The 20510-nt window shown below is 36.9% G+C and overlaps 2 protein-coding genes and 1 pseudogene across 3 annotated transcripts; 1 reads left to right on the top strand and 2 right to left on the bottom strand.

Moving 5' to 3' along the window:
• Positions 1 to 14: 14 nt before the first annotated feature.
• Positions 15 to 16893, bottom strand: LOC120209776 (protein FLX-like 1). 2 transcript variants are annotated; one of them, XR_005524436.1, is made up of 6 exons: positions 16827 to 16893; positions 15805 to 16464; positions 15454 to 15626; positions 14892 to 14977; positions 14579 to 14701; positions 15 to 77 (listed from the first exon to the last, which is right to left on the bottom strand). XR_005524436.1 is itself a non-coding variant. In XM_039208691.1 (5 exons), exons 2-5 carry the CDS (start codon positions 16419 to 16421, stop codon positions 14636 to 14638), a joined length of 942 nt encoding a protein of 313 aa, XP_039064622.1. In that variant the 5' UTR covers positions 16422 to 16464; positions 16827 to 16893; the 3' UTR covers positions 14441 to 14635. The 2 variants fall into 2 exon arrangements, 1 of the variants encoding a protein (XP_039064622.1); XM_039208691.1 differs by lacking the exon at positions 15 to 77 and having other exon boundaries at positions 14441 to 14701.
• LOC120209768 lies at positions 4497 to 7149 on the bottom strand (annotated as a pseudogene).
• Positions 11338 to 13563, top strand: LOC120209767. The gene is made up of 4 exons (XM_039208685.1): positions 11338 to 11961; positions 12053 to 12113; positions 12409 to 12656; positions 12760 to 13563. The coding sequence occupies exons 1-4, from the start codon at positions 11338 to 11340 to the stop codon at positions 13561 to 13563; spliced, it is 1737 nt and encodes a 578-aa protein (XP_039064616.1).
• Positions 16894 to 20510: the final 3617 nt, after the last annotated feature.

Here is a 20510-nt window from a genome sequence, read left to right as displayed (position 1 = left end):
GAAATGTAACATACCGAATTCCAACAGCGCAGGATAATTGCAGAAACAGAAATTTTGCAAGGTTCGCATTTATAAACCTGAAATGGAAATAACTTGCATAAGTTACTAGAATACGCGTAAGCATAAAAAGTCACAAGTTAAAATATTAATAATATGACATGTATATATTAGTAAAATTGAAGAGGGGATACAGAACAAAAAGTGGGAGGGAAAACAGAGCAAGATGATAAGAAACACACTTATATTTTTCCTTAAGCCAACAGTTAAATTTACAATGACTGAATACTACCAATGAAGACCAGAAAGCAGTCATGTAAGTTTTGGATAGATGATAAATCAGTATAACTTCACAAAATTGCATACAGTCAAGCATGGAAAGGCACAAGTTATAGAATATGAAAACAACATGAAATACCAGGCTTGGATGCCAGAATAGCAGCAATAGAAAAGTTAATTTAAATCACGTGCTATAGTTGACAATTCCGGATCAGAAAAATCGATGGCACTACATCCATAAAGACAGCAAAATGATTAATGCTCTTCTAGAATAGAATGGCAAATGCCTAGCAAAATCAAACTTCAATGCCAAAGAAGTACAAGTTGCAAATCCAGGGAGGGAATTAGTTTTAACATAAAAAATAGAAGAAAGCCAAATATAATCTTTTTTTACAATTATAAAAATCTATATGCTGGAATACACTTCTAGCATTTGGATTTCTTCTAATGACCCAACTATAATATAATACCAGCCCTAAGGTGAAAATGCAGCAATTATTTTCCTACCGGATATTACTTACTGCTATTTCATTCTACATCTTGCAAATCAACATTCAATGATTCTTAACCAAAAATCCCTCGATAACCTCCTCCTCGAGTTATCTTTCCAATTATGTCCCCACCCCCTCCTCGAGTTATCTTTCCAATTATGCCCCACCCCTCAATTGTCTAATAAAACTCACATTCAACAAGCACAAGCCAAGCCTGTTACATATTTGAACAAACTAAATTAACTGAAGCATCCTCCACTGGTTAATGGCAATAAATTCAGAAGAACGTTGCAAAGAGGCAATAAACGGCAAAAGAAGTATTCCAAATAGTCGCAATAGAAAAGGTAACGAAATCATCACCACAACTCACATTGAGACATCATACTTTCTCCGTATGAATATAAAAAACATACAACCATACAGGAACATTACAAGGCCCTACCCAACCATGAATAGAAATACCAAACAAATATTTATTAACAAGGGAAATGTTTGGTAAACTGGGTCTAAAAAAGAAGAAATAATGATAATCTTTTTACAAGCACAAGTAACAAGGGGAAATATGAAAACAACACAAATTTCAAAGAAATGTACATCACTTACTTGACTAGAAAACTCATCATGCATCATCATTGTTGACCATGTCTTGGCAAAGCTGCATAACTCATAAAATGAATAAGCTTCTTCCAGTGCTTAGTCATTGTTTTTCCAAATGGAACAAGACATGGATGGGATCCCTTAGAGATGTTTAAGAGTTTCTCCTGGCCAAAGTTTCACACAATAAAGGCAAGGAGGAGGTACTTCAAATCCATGACATCCTATATTCTCAACAATTTGCTCCACTTTTTAGTCAGTGACACTTCAGCAACTTAACAGGTCCCGCAGCAACTTACACAATGATTTTACATGGGGTAACATCCCACCTCAGATGAGTAATCCACGGAAATTTATCTCGTTGTAGTGACTAGTAGTAGTATTAAAAGAGAGGGAGTGGGGTGGAGTAGACCAGAAGTTTACAGGCATGCCAAAAGGAAATTTCTCCTTGAGCATAAGAATTGAGTGATAAAGCTCAAACCTAGAAGTTGCACAATGACATCTACTGAATTCTTCCCAAGACCATACATTTCAATAAGCACTTAAAACTGAGCCAAGGACAAGGACCCAATCACCCAAACAGGCAATAGAAATCATAAAGTGCAAAAGAAAAGGGAAGAATACTAATTAGTAAAAGATGATTAGTTAGTGTTAGTTGACAAGTAAGCACTTTGATGTTTCACCATGGAAAGGTGGGTACACGCACAAAAAATGCCAGCAATTTGATTTTGAAGATGAATAAGGGCAGAAGCATCTGAACCGCTAATGGTAGTAACAGCGCATCATGTAGGCAACAAATTTTAATCCAGATGTGATGTTAAATCAAGAGAACAGCCGTTAAGGTTATTCAAAGAATCAGTTCAAGAAACAAGAAAAACTATAGGATAGATGATGTGGTTAAGAGGGAAAACAGCAACAATTGAAAGAAGGCTCAAACATGAAAAGGAAAGAAGATGAAGCTTTAGAAATCTTAGGGTTATAAAACCTCTAATTTATTTGTATTAGTTCAAGAAAATAATAAAAATGGTAATTCCCTAATAGCCCTCTACTATAGTATCTATAATGAAACAATCACTAAGAGTCCTATCCTAATCACATAATTGTTTAGTAGAACACAAAAGATAAGACCAGAAAAAAAACTAATCCTAAAAACAAAATAATCAAATTAATCTTGGATGCTCCTGCATCGATAGTGAACACATTAGCCACTGCTATAGAGATAAGTATATTCCAATAAATCCTGAAGCACATAGTCTTCCACTCAAAAAAATGGCCTGCTATCAGAAAACTGACAGTCAATAGATTTCAAACTCCAAGACAGTCAATAGCGTCCGCGATGGCCGCAATAGCGCCCGCGACGGTCGCAATCATGGTAAATCCGAAATAACTGAAAACGCGACCGCGACCGCGATTTGAAACCCTGGTCATCACCTGCTCTATTGCCAAATCATGATTTATGGGCGTTAGTCATTACAACTCTATATTCCCAGTCCTGTCCAATGTAACCAACTTGAAGCAAGTGGGTTTTTTGTTAGCCTTGAAAGCACATAATCCCATGCAAGTAGGACTAGGATGTTTCTCGTATTTCTTAGACTTACAGAAAAACTGAAAACACAATTGATACAATGTTATTTATCATAACAAGAGCAGTTACTTTTTCTTTACACTTGAGCAGAAGTGTTCGTACACAGCTTGTACTAATTCTACAGAACGTTCCTTATTTCGAATTATAGCATTACCCAGGGAGGAACAAACCTTTATTAGCAAATTCATTTTCTGCAGTTTACCTGGTCCAACTAGAAGTTACAAAGGAACCAACATGGTATAGACCATACAATGAAATAGTTCATATAACAAAACCACCAGAAGACGAGAAGCCAGCTAGGTGTAAGTGATACAAATAAAGCAATGAAAGCCAGATGGTAGGAACCATCTGAGTATGATACTACTCTCATTAAAAAAAATCTCTGATAAAGGCGGCAGTGATCTCCAAAAATAGGTCACAAACCCTGCTTGGTTGCTCTAATATCCTCGCTGCAGACTTTGTAAAATCAATGCTAAAGACAGACCAATCTAGGTGTCAGCTACTTCACTCACTAATAAATATGTCCAATTAAAACTGCCAACGTCATACCCTTCATTTGTTTTCATAGGTGACCTCCCAGATAAATTTACATAAGATAAACTTAGGAAAGGCATATCATCTGCCAACATTAAAAGAACATGTCTAAAATTTACATCCAATGGCACAATCTGACAAAAGGTCTTAAGGCTAGTTTCTGAATAGGGAGCGAAAATGTCCTCTTTCTCGGTGTTCTTACACACAACTGGGAATCTAAAGTTTAGGTAAATTGTCCAATGGCATAGTCTTACAAAAGATCTTAAGGCTAAATTCCAGAACAAATGAACAAGATGCAACAAATATTACAATCACATAATTGCACAAAAACAGTTGCTAGGGTATTATTCTATTATCTTATACTCGGTTAAACCGAAAGGTTAGACAAAACTAAGCACCAAATTAGAAAAAAAAAGTTAAGTAGCTCTACCTAATAAAGAAAATAAGGAAAATATATCTATATAGATACCATTATATGAAGACCAGAAATCTACTCAAGCTGGAATTCTAGGAGCAACATGTCTGGCAAACATCATTCAACTCTCTTTGAGTTAGAAAAACTTTAGAGAACCTAAATAAACAGAATCAGTGACACAGAGCCAATGAAAATATCAAACAGACTCAATATTATCTAGAAATAGAACAGAAAATGTCATTTGATAAGCTCGAAATCTATTTTTCATTTTTTTCTTTAATTCTTTCTTTCTGCATTAGGGCAAACATCATCTTACATAGTAAAATAGGTTAAGCAACAAATGGGATAAAGTAATGAAACCCCTTGCCTGTTTGCACAGACCATTATGTAAACTTTTAAATGACTGTTATAGCTCAAGTAAAAAAAAAATTATCGAGAAGAAAGGTTTCAGAAGAGAAGAAAGGAATTCAGAGAAATTGAGATTTCATTCATTCATTTCATGCCTCTTTTCTTAGTACAGTGTATTATTCATTCAAAATGTACCAAACAAGGAATGACAGCTGGCAGTCCTTTCTAACGGTTGCAATCTTTGGTGCAGGTGTCAAGGAATTCTCCACAGTCCACACTGTTGGGTTACTGCTTGTATCAACCCAAAACTTATCTCATCTGTCTCCATTTTATCAGCAGGTAAAATCTCCAATTCATCATATGTTCTCATTTCCCCCAATTCATCATTCAAAATCCCTAATCCATTCCCATCTTTTCTAATCCCTAACATTCCCTGAATTTCCCAATTCATTCTCTCCGTGATTTTCTCCTTCTTCTCGCCCAACCATAACAATACCCCCTCCATGAAACGATCTTTGTCCCGAAGGATCAAACTAAGGAAATTATCTTCGGAGGATCGTGTAATCTTCCCAAGTGTCGTGGCTAGAATCGAGGGCTTGTAACCATACAAAGCCTTAAAAGGGGTTAATTTTAAAGTCGTGTGGTATGTGGTATTGAACCACCATTCGGCATGGAATAGTCATTTAGCCTAGTGAGTTGGTTTAAGAAAACAGAGTCCTCGAAGAAATTGTTCTATCCATTGGCTAACCTGTTCGGTTTGTCCGTCGGTCTTGGGAAGGTAGGCCGTACTGTAGAATGTAGAGGTACCCAACTGCTTCATCAAGTCATGCCAAAATAAACTGATGAATGTCTTATCTCGATCTGAGATGGCCATATTCGGTTGGCCATGTAATTTAAAAATGTGATCTAGATATAAATGGGCCACTTCCATAGCTGTATAGGGATGAGACAAGGGTAAAAAATGGGTGTATTTTGTGAACTTGTCGACCATGACCAAGATGCAATTTTTCTGATTGGACTTCGGTAACCCATCTGTAAAGTCCATTGTGATGATCTCCCAAGCCTGATTAGGAACTGGTAGGGGCTGTAGCAGACCGGTTTTAGGAATGTGATCGACCTTTATACGTTGGTAATTATCACATTTTCGAACGTAGACAACAACCATTGTTTTAAGACCAGACCAGTAGAAGTGAGCTTTAATTCTTTGATACGTCGCTTGAACCCCCGAATGACCTCCTTGGGAAGAGTCATGTAAGTTACTTAGAATTTGAAAGCGTAGATCACCTTTGAAGCCAACATACACTCGACTTTGGTAGCGTAGAATTCCCCCTAAATACTTCCAATTACTGTCACTCTGTGGATGAATGGATAAGACACAGATCCATTCCTTTGCTAATAAATCATCTTCATAAGTACCTTCAATTTCGTTGACCCAACTAGGAATAATAGAAACTACCCTTATATAATTGTGCTCAGCAAAATCCTCAAATATTCTTGAAAACACATCGACCACTGTGTTATTTTTCCCTTTTTTGTATTGAATAATATAATCTAGCCCAAGTAATTTAGTCAAACCCCTTTTTTGGATCGTAGTCGTCAAGTTTAGCTTCAACAAATATTTTAGTGGCTCGTGATCCGTTTTTATGAAAAACGAATTTCCCTCCAAGTAGTGCCTCCATTTCGAAACCACCATTAAAATAGCAATGTATTCTTTCTCATAAATTGAAAGATCCACATGTTTTGGACCAATAGCTTTGCTTAGGTAAGCAATTGGTCAACCTTCCTGTGACAATATAACTCCCACTCCTCTCGAGCTTGCATCTGTTGCGTTTTTCATTAGGGTCGTCTTAATATTCTCCAATGTTATGCTACCATGTTTCGGCTCTAATAAAGAAAATTGCTCTCCCAGGTAAAAGAGTTCATCAGGAGTCAATGTCTTTGACAAAGCCTTTAAAGCAGCCTTCCGCAAAGGTGATGATTGCATATGTCTTTATAAGCCTAAATGTTAAAATATCAAGTGGAACCTTAACATTACCAATACTCTGAATCCAAGGATGACTAAGAGCCTGAGCTGCTGTCATTCGCTTCCTAGGATCCTTAATCAAGAGACGTTTCACAAAGTCCTCGGCTTCTAACGACAAGGAAGGCCAAGGTGGTTCATTAAAATTTGGATCAGCTTTCAGGACTGCTCGAAAAATTCCAGACTTTTTCCTAGCCCATAATGGTCGACTCCCACATAAAAGAATATAAGCTATCACGCCTATACTCCAAACATCAGCTTCTGTGCCATAGGACCTATGTAGAACTTCGGGGACCACATAGTATGCACTTCCCACAATGTCATTAAGTCTTTCATCTGGTCTCACGAAATCCGACAAGCCGAAGTCTATGGCTTTCAGCAAAGAGTTCTCCTCCTTTGAAATATACAGAAAATTCTCTGGTTTAAGATCTCGATGCACAACACCTTGAAGATGACAAAAAGCAACAACGTTTAGTATCTAAACCATTACACCTTTTGCATCATCTTCCGTGTATTTTCCACCCCTTGCAAGCATTCTATCCAAAAGCTCACCTCCTTCACATAATTCCATTACTATATAGACATTATCATGATCTTCGAACGCATCATAGAATTTCACTAGATTGCTATGTCCTATCAAGGCTTGCAATATTTTCACCTCCCTTCTCACATCCTCAACTACAATAGTTGTTGTCATCCGATGTTTAAGCTCCTCCTTTAAGGCACTAACAAAATTTGACATGAAGAAGTCCTCTCGCAATGTAGGACTTTGAATCAGAATATAGGGCTTAAGTTCTTCAAACTTATCTTGGTACTCATTAACAGAACATTTTTGCAACAACTTACTATATTCCTCCATAATTTTCGGAAAAAATCTGTCGTTAAATCTATGACATATATCAGCTTCAAATTCATGCCATAAAACCCGATTTTTTTTGCAAAATATAGCCATCAAACCAAGTTTCGGCCTTACCTCCATTATGCATTGCAGCCATCGCCCCTCGTTCTTCAGCAATAACTCCATAAAAATGAAAGAATTTTATGCACTTTTGGATCCATCCCTTTGGATTTGTCCCTTCAATTATAGGTAATTCTATTCGAGGTCTTGGTGTCACTGATCCGAGACTCCCAAATGACCCCCGTCGTTCATCAACAAGGGCTCCTTGTGATATCTTTGTTCCACTGCTGTCACCCAACTGCAAATCTGCTTTCGGCTTCTGAGGTGGTTCATCTGGTTTGGACTTTAGAATTTCAGATTCCTCCGGTTGGTAAGTAAAGCCTGATTTTTCATTGATTATTGTCACAGCCCCCGGCTGCTTACCATCGGGTTTTGAAGGTTCAGAAGTCTTCACCTGCTGACTGTCGGGGCTTTCTGGTTCCAACCCGTCCTTCTTTCTAATCAGTATACCCAAAATTTGTTCGACATAACCTTGATATGTATTCATCCGAACTTCCAATGAGCTGATTCGATTGTCTTGCTCCTCCCACCACTTCGGTGGATTAGTGTCGTCTGTTGCGTTCTTCACCAAAAGCGTCAAATCCTCGATTTGTTTATGTAGTGCAGAAAGTTCTGGATTTTGTGTCATTGTGTGGTTTTTCTTTGGCATAACAGATATCGAAAGCCAGGAATGGAGGCTCTAAATACCAAATTGTTATAGCTCAAGTAAAAAAGAGAATTATTGAGAAGAAAGGTTTCAGAATAGAAGAAAGGAATTCAGAGAAATTGAGATTTCATTCATTCATTTCATGCCTCTTTTCTTAGTACAGTGTATTATTCATTCAGAATGTACCAAACAAGGAATGACAGCTGGCAGTCCTTTCTAACGGTTGCAATCTTTGGTGCAGGTGTCAAGGAATTCTCCACAGTCCACTCTGTTGGGCTACTGCTTGTATCAACCCAAAACTTATCTCATCTGTCTCCATTTCATCAGCAGGTAAAATCTCCAATTCATTATATGTTCTCCTTTCCCCCAATTCATCATTCAAAATCCCTAATCCATTCCCATCTTTTCTAATCCCTAACATTCCCCGAATTTCCCAATTCATTCTCTCTATGATTTTCAGAAAGAGAATAGTTTTCTTGCTCAAGAGATCAGGTGTTTATCAAATATGAGAGAAGGTAGAGAGAGAGTGAGTGAGTCTTTCAAGAGCAAGTTCGTTGTCGATAATTTTAGAGAGGTTCATGGAGGAGTTACTTGGTCAGCTTTCGTCGATAATCTTAGTAGGCAAGTGAGACGCAGTGATTTATGGATTCTCTTTAGTCGTTATGGTAAAGTCATTAAGGTGTTCATTCCTCTTTTCAATAATAGACCGAAGTATAAAGTTAATACGTTCGCGTTTGTCCATTTCGAAAGCAAGGAAGATCTGTGTAATGCAGTGGAAAAGATGAACAACGTCTTGATTGATGGGAGGAGAATTTCAGTGACTGTAGCTAAATATAAGAAACATTCTGGGTTGAGGAGGCAGATTGCTGGGGGGTTGAGGGTGCAACTAGTGTTGGTATTAGAGGGCGAAAGGTTGGAAGATTGTCTTCTTCAGCTGGAAGGGTAAGGAAGTCGGAGATGATGAATAGGTTTCATGATGGAAGGTCTTATTCAGATGCGGTTGTTGGGTACATAAAGAGGCAGAGGTTGTGCAAGAGGTGAATCTTTCAAATACGAAGAAAATGAATAACACTAGGGATGTGTTTATTCCGGTGGAGGAAAGGGCTTGGTTGAGATCGTCCCTTACTGGTATTTGCAAAGAGATTCATGAAATTCAAATTTTGCAGAAAGCATTAAGGAATGAGGGCTTTAATGTAAAGGTTGTAAGGTGGGGCTTTGCTAAGAATGCTTGCTTGGTCGTGTTCCAATCTATGGATGAGATGAAGTCAGCGATGGAAAGAAAATGGGAAGAGCTGTCTTTCTGGTTTGATAGTTTGGAGCCTGTGTTCGATGAGGACAACATTCCCTTAGCTTATTGCTCGATCTCCATGATAGGAGTCCCTTTAAACTGCTGGTCGGTTCCTTTCTTTACTAGGTTGGTATCCAAGTGGGGTAAACTAGTAAAGATCAAAGATGAAACTGCTCAAAAAGTGGACTGCAGAGTGGCGCAAATGATCCTGAGGGTTTTTAGTCCTTTTGACATTCCTGATCATACTACTATTACAACGTGTGGGAGGAAATTTCTGGTCAAAATTAAGGTTGAAGGTGGTGATGTTTTCTTTCCTGAGTTGTCAGAATTTGTTGAAGATGATGTTCTAGAGGAGCCATGGGCGGAGAGCTCTTCCAATTGGAGCGTAGAGGATGTTCAGGTGAAGCATGGAGGCCACATGGGTTGTCAAGGGTTGTCAGAAATCCATAAAAGGGTTCAGGATTGGGTTCAGGGCTCGCATCATAGTAAAAGTACAGAAACCGAGAGAGTTGTCTCCACTCGGCATGAAAAGTCGAGAGGCTTGTTTGTAGGGATGGATAGTGGGAAGAGTGTGGGGGGAGATTCCTATGCGCTTGATATAGATGACAGGGAGTTTGGGCTTCAAAAAGGACTAGGAACATTTAGGTTGTGTGGTCCGGATCAAGATAATGGTCCAATTTCAATGGGTTGTCCTACTTTTTCAACAGATAAAATCAAGGATCTAGTGGGTATCGAAGATGGAGACGGGCCTGCTGTTGGTTTAAAGTTGTTAAATTCAAGAGCTGGTTCACAAGCAGGTTCTGCAAGCTCGTTATCCATGAAGACTGCTCCGGTTGCTAGGAAACTAATCAGAAGTCGCAAGATATTTTATAGCAGGTCGAAATGCAGAAAGATTTGGAATAATATTGTGCAGGATTGGAAGAATGAGCAGGAAGGAAAGCAGGTTTCCCGAGGGGCGTTAAATGATGAGCTAAGCAGGGATTTAATTTCTAGAGGTTGTCTGTCTGAAGTTGCTGAGGCAGCGGGGTTTCTGCAAGGGACAATGACGGTCCTAGGCCGAGGAGAATTAACAGGAGATTTAAAAGATCCCTCATTAGGGATGCTATGGATCATGCTAGTGTCTCTACATTATCTTCATCAGCTTTTCCTTTGTTGGTGGAGGAAGCTATTGCTACATGGGAAATTAGCAAGTTATTGGGAATATCTTTCAAAGAAGGGAAGAAAGCTTTTCTACAGAAGATTATAGAGTTGGAGAAAGGATTGAGTAGGGCTCCTTGAGTTAGTATGTTTTTCCTTCGAGTTTAGGTATTATTAATCTAGAGTATCATGCCTAAGCTTATTATTTTGTCTTGGAACGTTAAGGGGTTGGGTAGAAGAGAGAAGCAAAGAGCTGTGCAAAAATTAGTTTCGGAGAAAAATCCTACTTTTCTATTTCTTCAAGAAACAAAACTCGAGAATTTACCAAGATATTTTTTAAGGAGAAGTGGTTTGAATAGGTTGCAGAGGTTCGTTGAGTCACCAGCAGAAGGTTATTCTGGTGGTTTGTTAAGTTGCTGGGATGATAGTTCCTTTGTGGTAGAAGATCGTCATATTCACAAGAGGTTTATTGCTATTTTCGGGAAGTTCAAATCCAATCATTTTAGGTGTGGTTTCATAAACGTTTATGGTCCATCTGTGGAGGAAGAGAAGGCTGGTTTCTTTGAAGAACTGGGACTGTTTTTAAACGGGTATAGTATCCCTTTTTGTGTGGGAGGGGATTTTAACGCATATTTATTAGAAGATGAGAAGGAAGGCATGGATCACAATAGAAACTCTATGGAAATCTTTAGTCTGTTTATCCAACAAACGGGGCTTATTGATTTACCTCTTATTGGGGGAAACTTTACCTGGAGTAGTAATAGGGATTTTCCTACTGTTGTTAAGCTCGACAGGTTCTTGGTGAGTGCTAGTTTCTCAGCAAAATTCTCTGGGATCAACCAATTTTTACTGCCAAAATCTATATCTGATCATAATGCAATTTTTATTGAGTGTGTGGAAGATAATTGGGGAAAGTGACCTTTTAGGCTGTTCAATTATTTAATGTCTAAGAATGGGTTTGAGGAGAAGGTTGTGGAGTCATTTAAAGAATTTAAAAAAGACAAGAAAAGAGCTGGAATTTTGAGTATACTTAGGAATACAAAGAATGCCATTAAAAGTTGGTCTGGGGATAAGAAACAGTTCCCTTTCCCTATTGTTGTTTAATTTTGTTGGAGAACTGCTTAATCTGCTGCTCCGTAAGGCAGTATCTTCGGGTCTGTTTTGTGGCCTGATTGTTGGTTGCGATGAGGCTTCTGTTAATCTATCTCATTTGCAATTCGCATATGATCTGATTATTTTCTGCAGTGCATCAAAGACACAGGTAATTAATGTTAAGAGGATCCTACACGTTTTCGAAGTTATGTCAGGCCTGAAATTGAATCTGTCTAAGAGAAAATTATTTGGGATAAATATTGATGAGGAAGAGGTTCTTCAGTGGGCTAATGCGGTTGGATGTTCAGCAGGACATTTTCTTGCGGAATATTTGGGGTTGCCTCTTGGTGCTAAGAGGAGTTCGCTATTGTTGTGGGATCCGGTTGTTCAAAATTTTTATAAGAGGTTAGTAGGTTGGAAGGCTAAGACTTTGTCAATGGCAGGGAGGTTGATTTTAATGAAGGCAGTTTTGAGCTCCTTGCCTACATATTTCATGTCTTTGTTTAAGATACCGTCTTCGGTGATTGCAAAGCTTAATTACATCATGGCCATATTTCTATGGGGAGGAGGGGTGGAGGCAAAAAAATTCACTGGGTCAATTCGTCGACTGTGTGCGCTGGAAAGACTGTTGGGGGTCTTGGTGTTCTGGATATTGGTTATATGAATAGAGCTCTCCTAGGGAAATGGACGTGGAGATTTGCAAACAATATGGAGTCAGTGTGGAAGAAGGTTATTTGTTGTAAATATAATCTGGACCCTAATTCTCTGATGTTTAACGAGGAACTAACTGCATATGCTTCTTGGATATGGAAATCAGTGGTCAATAATCACTTTAAATAGGATCAGTTTGGAGCAAAGTTCCGAAGTTTGTTTAAAGTTAGAGTGGAGGATGGAGGGAGTATCAGATTTTGGTATGATTGTTGGGCGCATGATACCCCTCTAAATTTGGTTTTCCCAAGAATGTTTGTTCTTTCGGTAAACAAGTATGGGAAGCTTAATGAGTTTGGGGAGTTTCGGTTTGCAGGCTGGTCTTGGCATGTTCAATTGAGAAGGAATTTAAGTGATTGGAAACTGGATCAATTCTCTGATTTAATGGCTTTAATTCATAATATCACTCTTTCACTTGAATGTTCTGATGGGTTAGTCTGGAGAGGGAATGGGGAAGGAGTATATACTGTCAACTCGAGTGTAAAGTCATGTTGTCCTGCAAGTACAACAGATTCTTTTTGGATGAAGTACGTTTGGAGGGGTTTGGTGCCTCCGAAAGTGGAGGTATTTATGTGGCAAGTGGTGCTTCAGAGATTGCCAGTTAAACTAGAATTACAGAGGAGGAGTTTCAGCTATTGTTGACGCTGTTTGCCCTTTATGTAACAAGGCAGATGAGTCCTCAACACATTTATTTTTTACTTGTGTTGTGGTGTGGTCTTTATGGAATAAATTTTTGAATTTCTGGGGAGTTTGTTCTTTTCAAGCCAATGCTCAAGATTTTTTGTTTGCTTGGGAGGATTTGATACCTAATTCTAAAATTTGGTCCTTCATTCCGGGTGTGGTTCTATGGTCAATTTGGAAGTGGAGGAATGCCATTGTGTTCGATGGGGGGAGTTTAGATCAGAATGATCTATTTTTTATGGCAAGAAGTAGGTTGGCGTCTTGGTTCTTAGCTAACTTCAAGGATGTATATATTCCTAAGGACTCTCTCATTAGTGATCTATCACTTGGGGATAGTTGCTCTTATTCAAGCTCTCCTATTATCAAAATTGTGCCCTGGTCACATCCTCCAAAGGGCTTTATAAAGTTGAATGTGGATGCGACAGTGACTGCAGACTGGAGGAAAAGTGGTGTTGGAGGCATTCTTAGAGTTGAGGATGGCTCGGTGGTTGGTTCTTTCAAAGAGGCTGCTGGTCCAGGTCCTCCTATCTTGATAGAGCTTATGGCAATTAAGAAGGGCTTATCCTATTTTACTTCGATTCAACAACGTTTTAAGGAACGTTTAATCGTTGAATCTGACAGTAAATTAGCAGTGGATTGGGTCAAGAATAAAGAACGATGTCCCTTGGTCTACATTGATTTAGTGAATGATATTGGTGATAAGTTTAGAGGTTTGAATGGTATTATTAGATGGGTTGCTAGGTCAGCCAATGTTGAGGCTGATACTCTAGCAAAGGATGGTATTGGATAGATACATTGTTCTGGTTGTTTTAGGTTATCTTTTCGCTTGGGTTTGATTTGTTGTAAAAGGTGTCTGTGTGGTTGTTTTTAAGTCTTATGTAACTAGAGGTTATTAATGAAGTTTTTAGGCTCTCTTTCCTCCTTCCGCTGATTAAGGAGCACATTGTGATCCATTAATCAAGAAGGGGGTTTTAACGAGGCCTACCATTCCTATCAAAAAAAAATTCTCTCCGTGATTTTCTCCTTCTTCTCGCCCAACCATAACAGTGACTCTATGAGAACTTAGTAGGGTAAAATCCATGAACATAGCAATTAGCAAGGCTACCAACCTATGGGGTAAAGCAAGTGTAGGGAACTCCCAAATGAGCCAAAAATAAGGCCAGCCTAGATCTAATAGCACCCAAAATGGAAGAGACCCTTGAGAAAACAGAACAAAGACAATCTAGAAAGGCTGGCTAAATTAAATCAATATGTTGCTAAATTGTGCTAGAGACAGGACAATAGGGACAAAGAGACCATTTAGAAAACAAAAAAAGACAATCTAGAAAGGCTGGCTAAATTAGATCCATATGTTGCTAAATTGTGCCAGAGACGGAACAGTAGGAGCTTTTCTGCAAATAAAAAGCAGTGCAATTGAATAGGCCCATGTTTCAAAAGATATGGAAGAGGAAGAAGCAATAGCATGCATTAATAGGCTTCAACCACATGAATTTTAATGATTCCTGTTCTTCAAAACCAAACATCTAGCATCAAAAAGGCATGGCAAGGTCTAATCTTTCTCCACTTATCAAAATTCAAAATTCAAAAAAATATCAATGAAGAGCAAACTATCAAATTGATATATTTTTATCATAAAAGAACTGATAAAATATTTGCAGCAAATAATATCAAGCAGAAAACAACATACAACAATTTCAAGCTAATATAAATTGTCACATTTTTTGGGGGGTACAATTCCAGAATTCCTATCATGATACAACACTTCAAACCCAAGCCTAGAGAACTAATAAGTTGCCCAGAAGTACCAGATGAATCATCTTAGCATGATTGTAAAAATCACACTAGTGATGTCCTTGAGCTCTCTACATGTCATATGCACCCCAGGCACCAGCACCAGGTCCGTACTGAGGATAACCATCCACACCACCCTGTACCTCAGATAAAAGGAAGAAAGATGAAAAATAACCAATCAAGAAAAATGAAAAATAACCAATCATTCTTTTAACAATAATTAATGAATACATAACTTGCAAATGCAGCTCATATACAAGTCCATATAAATTTAAACTCGCACACATTAAAAATAGTCAAGCACATATATAAAAAAGCATAACTTACAGGATTAATGCCATAGGTGACAGGATAAGTGTTTCCGGTATATCCAGCTTCAGGGTTCCCATAATTTGCATTATAACTAGCTACTACTGAAATGTTCGGAAAAAAATATTGTTATTAACTCACGTAGATAGAAAAATCAAGCTCCTTACCAGTACATCAAGCCTCGAAAGTTTAAGGATCATCACTAGTCAAATAATATAACTGGTGAACTAATGAAACAGCTAACTAGACCCTATGTTAAATAAGATGTCGAGGAGCTTCGGCCAATAGAAATTAGCATTAAAAAGATAAAAAGGCAGATTGAACGAGTAAATTAGATCGAACTTCTAAAAACTGATTTGTGTACTTCCCATGTTGATAACACATGATAGCCTCAAGCCAGATTGAAAACCAACCAAGCCTCTAATAGAAAAACTTGTAACCAAAGATCATGTCCTAAAAATTGAAAACCAGAAGGAGAAGCAGCTGACAGTGAGAAACAGGAAGCAAAAGACATGGAGATAAGGTCATCACTGATGGAAAAAGCAAACTGAAACAATTATCTCATGGAAGGCCTACATACCATGATTACCACCACTACCAGCAACAGCATGACTTCTCTTCCCTGCATTCGTATTTGCAATCTCTGCACGAAGTTTTTCCAACTCCCGAGCCATTGAGATCAATTTTTTCTCCATCACTTGACCGTGTTCATAATTCTCCGCATATCCTTTCTTCTCATACTCAATGGCAGATCTTCATGTCCAAAAAGACACACACATACACATCAGTAAACTTCCTCAAAACAAATTAACAAAGGCACATAAATGATTCAAAAACATCTACCCATTCATGCAACTATTTTTTATTCTCAGAGGGAGTCTCTGGTAAAAAGAAAGCAGAAGAAATGAAAACAGAAAGAGTAAAATGTGACCTCGCACGATGCAGTTCCTGTTTAACATTTTCAATCTCTGCCTTCAACGCAGGAGCCTGTTGCAATTCTCCAGTAAATCTAGACAAATCTCGACTCATGACTTGAACCTGACCTGTCAGATCCTGCCTCGCAGCATTAAGCTGCTTAATATCAGCATTAACCTTAACAAGCTCAGATCGCATGGCCTCCACCCCTCGAAGATCAACTTCCAATCGAACTGACTTATCATACATCTCCTTCATCTGAGCATCCTTCTCCCCCCTCAAAGAATCTGCATATTGAGCCATGCGATGTAACTCATGCTGAGAAGCCTCCAGTTCTTGTTTTATTGCAACATGAGTTGCTGCCAGACTCTGGTTGTCCGCTAGGAGGCCTTGAATATCTTGCAGTTGAGCTGCAAGACGATCCTCAAAGATCGCAGGGTGGGGAGGGATGCCCCTAGGACCCAACGGTCCCAACCCAAATTGGTTTTCACGTAATTCATTAAGCAAGGCTGGATGTGGTGGCCTTGGTTCTAGCCCTCTTGCATATGGAGGTTCATGTACTGGAGGCATTAGTCCGGGATGAGGAGGCCCTTTCATTGGAAGTGGCGATGGCCCACGATTTCTTCCAGACATAACTTGATTAACTATCCTTCTTTAAAATCAATGTGAGAGAGTTCTGAAGAGAATTATGTAATTTATATCAAATATCGAATAAATTTTTTAAACTTAACAAATAAATTAATGAAAATAAAATGAAGGCAAATTTCCAAATTGTAAAGAAAATTGCAACTATAGAAACTAAAACTAACGGGACTGTTTCATTACCTGGAAAATTAAAAAAAATGTATTCTACATATAGAAATGACAATTAAAATTTGCAGTATTAAACCTAAAGATAAATATTTGCCTACATGGAGTCGAAGAAAAATTCAGCGAAAAGCAACCGTATCGCTTTTCGGGTATCAAACGGCAAGACATTTTCATTTGCATAAAATATAATTTATCAAATAAATAACAGACAAAATTATGATCACTGACCTTTGGCTTCCAATTGATCTCGACGAATTGATTTGAGAGAAAGAGAAGGGGGCACGTTCTAAAGGAATTATATTTTATTTTCGCTGGAAACCCTATTACCCTTACACGTGGGTTAACAAAATCAATTTGATTAATGAATTGTTTAACTATGTTAATTATAAAATGAGTGAACAAATTTTTCATAAATAGATGTTAATTTTTCATAAATAGATGTTAAAACTTTTTTTGAATAATTAAAGTATCTGATGTTATAAACGTTATCTTTTTAGGTGTCCGAGACGTAAACTCCTTTAAAAATTTCGTTAAGTGACACATGTCACGCTCTGATAATTTTGTTTTTTTTTTAAATAAATTTTTAAAATTATTATATTTATAAGGCTTAATTATAAAATAAGTGCTCAAACTATTGCGTTTTTCATGAATATGTGTCTAAACTATTTTTGAATGATCTTGGTGCTTAACATTACAAACTTTATCACTTTAGATGTTCGAGCCGTAAACGTCATTAATTTCCCTGTTAAGTGACATGTGACAAATCTTGATAATTTTAAAAAATTTATTTAAAATTAAAAAATTAAAATTATATGTTTAAAAATACACAAATTTTGAAATACCTCAAGACTTTGAAAACCTTTATTTTAACCCTTAAACTCACACATGCAACTGCCCTTTGCCACCAACGAAGCTCCACATGACCTCACCTCCCCTGACGATCAATACCCCTATGAAATCGTGATCGATTGACGGCCAATCGACGTTTTATACCCCACTAACCCTAGGATGAAAATCATGATCCCACGTGATTCCGACGACCAATCAACGACAACTATGACAACGTATGACTAGGAGGATGGCAAGGACTACGGTGGTAGCGAGTTAGGGTAATGGATTTAGGATTTTTATGAATTTATGGTTTACGGTAATTTAAGAGAAATTAGGATTTTTTATAAATTTAATAATAATTTTAGTTTAAAAAAATTCAAAATTACCAGAATGTTATACTTGTCACTTAATAGAGAAAACTAACGACAATTATGGCCCGGGCACCTAAAGTGGAAACATTTGTAATGTTAAACACTGTAATCATTCAAAAAATAGTGTAGGCACCTATTCGTGAAAAGCACTATGTTTGGGTACTTAATTTATAATTAAGCCTATTTATAAAAAAATCCTATTTTTTTAAATTACAAAAAAGTCTCAAATCCTAAAAACCCTAAATTCCTAACTCTAACCTCCCTTGTCGGCCATGGTCGCCGACGCCGCCCTTGTCATCTCGTTGGTCGACCTTCGTCTCCCTTGTAGTCATGCGCGTTATTAGATCGCATGAGTGTAATACCCCAAACATCGAGTCAGTGACTAAAGTGTAAGGATTTAAAAGTTCGTGGTTATCTTTTGATAAATTGAAAGTTCAAGGACTAATTTTGGAAAATATTGTCTATGACTTATTATCAAAGATTGAAAGATTAAAGGGCAAAGTGGTCTTTTGACAAGAAATGAATTTAAAATTCATTTTAAGGGTTATTTAACATGTGAGTAATAAAGATAAGGAAAGAAAAATCTGGAACTCCTCTTCTACCTTTCTCCACCGAGACCCACAATGGTTAAGGTAAGTTACTTTCAAGTTGGTCATTTCCTTAATTTTTGAGTTGGTTTTTAGTCCTTGGATGATATAAAAGCTTAAGAAAGCTTAAAGATAACTAAAAACCATGGAATTTGTGAGTTATTGGTGAATTAGTAAAATGGGGTTTTAAGGGATTTTATGAGATTGATTAATATTTGGATTTCTAATGATATATTTGACTTGTCAAAGGTCTAATTAAGGTGTTTGAAGTGTTAGAAAAGATTTAAAACATGTTTGAAAAATTGGTATGATTTTTAGTTTCAAGATTTCTATAGAAGAATTTAGATGATAAAGGAGTTTTAATGGATATAAGTTAGTGGTAATAAGTGTAAGTGACTTTAAAGGCATGAATGGAGTTTAAAGTAGGAGATTTAAGTAAAGTTGGGTAAATTTTCGAAGTGAAACAGATGAATTTTGGGTAAGGGTATCGATACTGGAAGAACAGTACCGATACTATAAGGTTAAGTTTAAGGATTGAGTATGAATTCGAGGAACAATATCGATACCAATTGAATTAGTATTGGTACTGATGTGGAGGTATCGATACCAATAGGAAGGTATCGATACTGTAATTAAAAAGGGAATTCTATAATGCTAAAATGGTAACGGTACTGAAGTGGGTATCGGTACCATAGAAGAGAAGTACCGATACTGTGAGCAGAGTATCGATAATATTCAATTAGAAATGTTAATTAAGTGTTTCATTTCATTTAAATAAAAGTTAATTGAGTTCCAGTATTCATATGGGCCATGCTATGTGTAGATTTGATTGAATGAAAATGCGAATCGAATGGATGTACCAAGATAAAGTGAAAGAGAGAAGGAGTTGTTGAAGGCTTGAGTGAGGCTAAGGTGAGTGTTATTTACTTATTTTATTTATGATTGGAGGGCGGCTTGCAATAAGCCAACCTCAAATGTTTTTGAATAAAATGAAATTCTATGAGTATATGTGAATATGTTCTATATAAGTAAATGGATAATTTGAATAATGATTTACAACATGAAATAATTATGTGAATCATTATGAATGTATGTTATATGTGATTAAATGAAAATATTGAATAATGTTATGTAAAATGCAATATTATGAGTAATTGTTTGAATGTGAATAAATAATAAAATTTGATAATGCTATGTGATAATGTTCTTCGTGAAATGTTAAGTGAATATGTTCTATGGAACATAAATGACAAGTGAGAAATGTTATAAGGAATGCTACGAGTAAAAACTTTATCTGAATAAAAGAAACTTGAATAAAGTATTGAACATTAATTATGAAACTAAAGTTGAAAGTATATTTTATGAGAATTAGAGTCATAGTTGGCATGCCAAGAGTTGAGGGTTCTATGTGGTCCTTCGTGACAAACCTATGTGATCCTTCGGGACAAAACTATGTGGTCATTCAGGACAAACCTATGTGGTACTTCGGGACAAAATTATGTGGTCCTTCGAGACGAATATGTGGCACTTCGATGTAAATTATGTGAGCAGTGGTGTTTGCATTAGTGCACAACCTTAATGTACTTGCATATCTTTAGTTCTATGTGATATACGTTGGGATAATTAAATAAGTGATCTAAATTAAACAAATTGATATGAAGTGAAAAGTGTATATTTAGTTATATGAAATGTAAATTGATTATAATTCGAACATTGAATAAAAGCCTAATATGTTTATATGAAACATAAATTGACTTTCATTGTAAGTATTTCTCTTGGAAATGTTTTCTACGAGAAGAATAAGCAATTATTTTATAATGCTTTGTTATACTCATATTTGACTCACTAAGTCATAGAGCGTGTGATTTTTTTCACACGTAGGTCCAAAGAGATTCAAGGAGTAAGACGAGTAAGCAAGGGTAGGACATCATATTTTTGAAGAATATCAGTTTAGAGAGATTTTGAATTATATGTGTTTTGCTATTTTAAATGTTGTTGGCATGTACTAATAAGGTTTTAAATTGTATATGCTCTAATATGTTTTGTAAATATGTTTTCATTTTCCAACAAAAGTAAAATTTTAGTCAAACTTTCAAAGAGTCAAAGAGTTAAAAAGTCAAAGT

The sequence above is a fragment of the Hibiscus syriacus genome, unplaced genomic scaffold (assembly GCF_006381635.1).
Source record: "Hibiscus syriacus cultivar Baekdansim isolate YM2019G1 unplaced genomic scaffold, ASM638163v2 tig00020138_pilon, whole genome shotgun sequence".
Taxonomy (NCBI): Eukaryota; Viridiplantae; Streptophyta; class Magnoliopsida; order Malvales; family Malvaceae; genus Hibiscus; species Hibiscus syriacus.
Note: the sequence above shows the minus strand (reverse complement) of the source record. Positions and strands in the feature narration are given on the sequence as shown.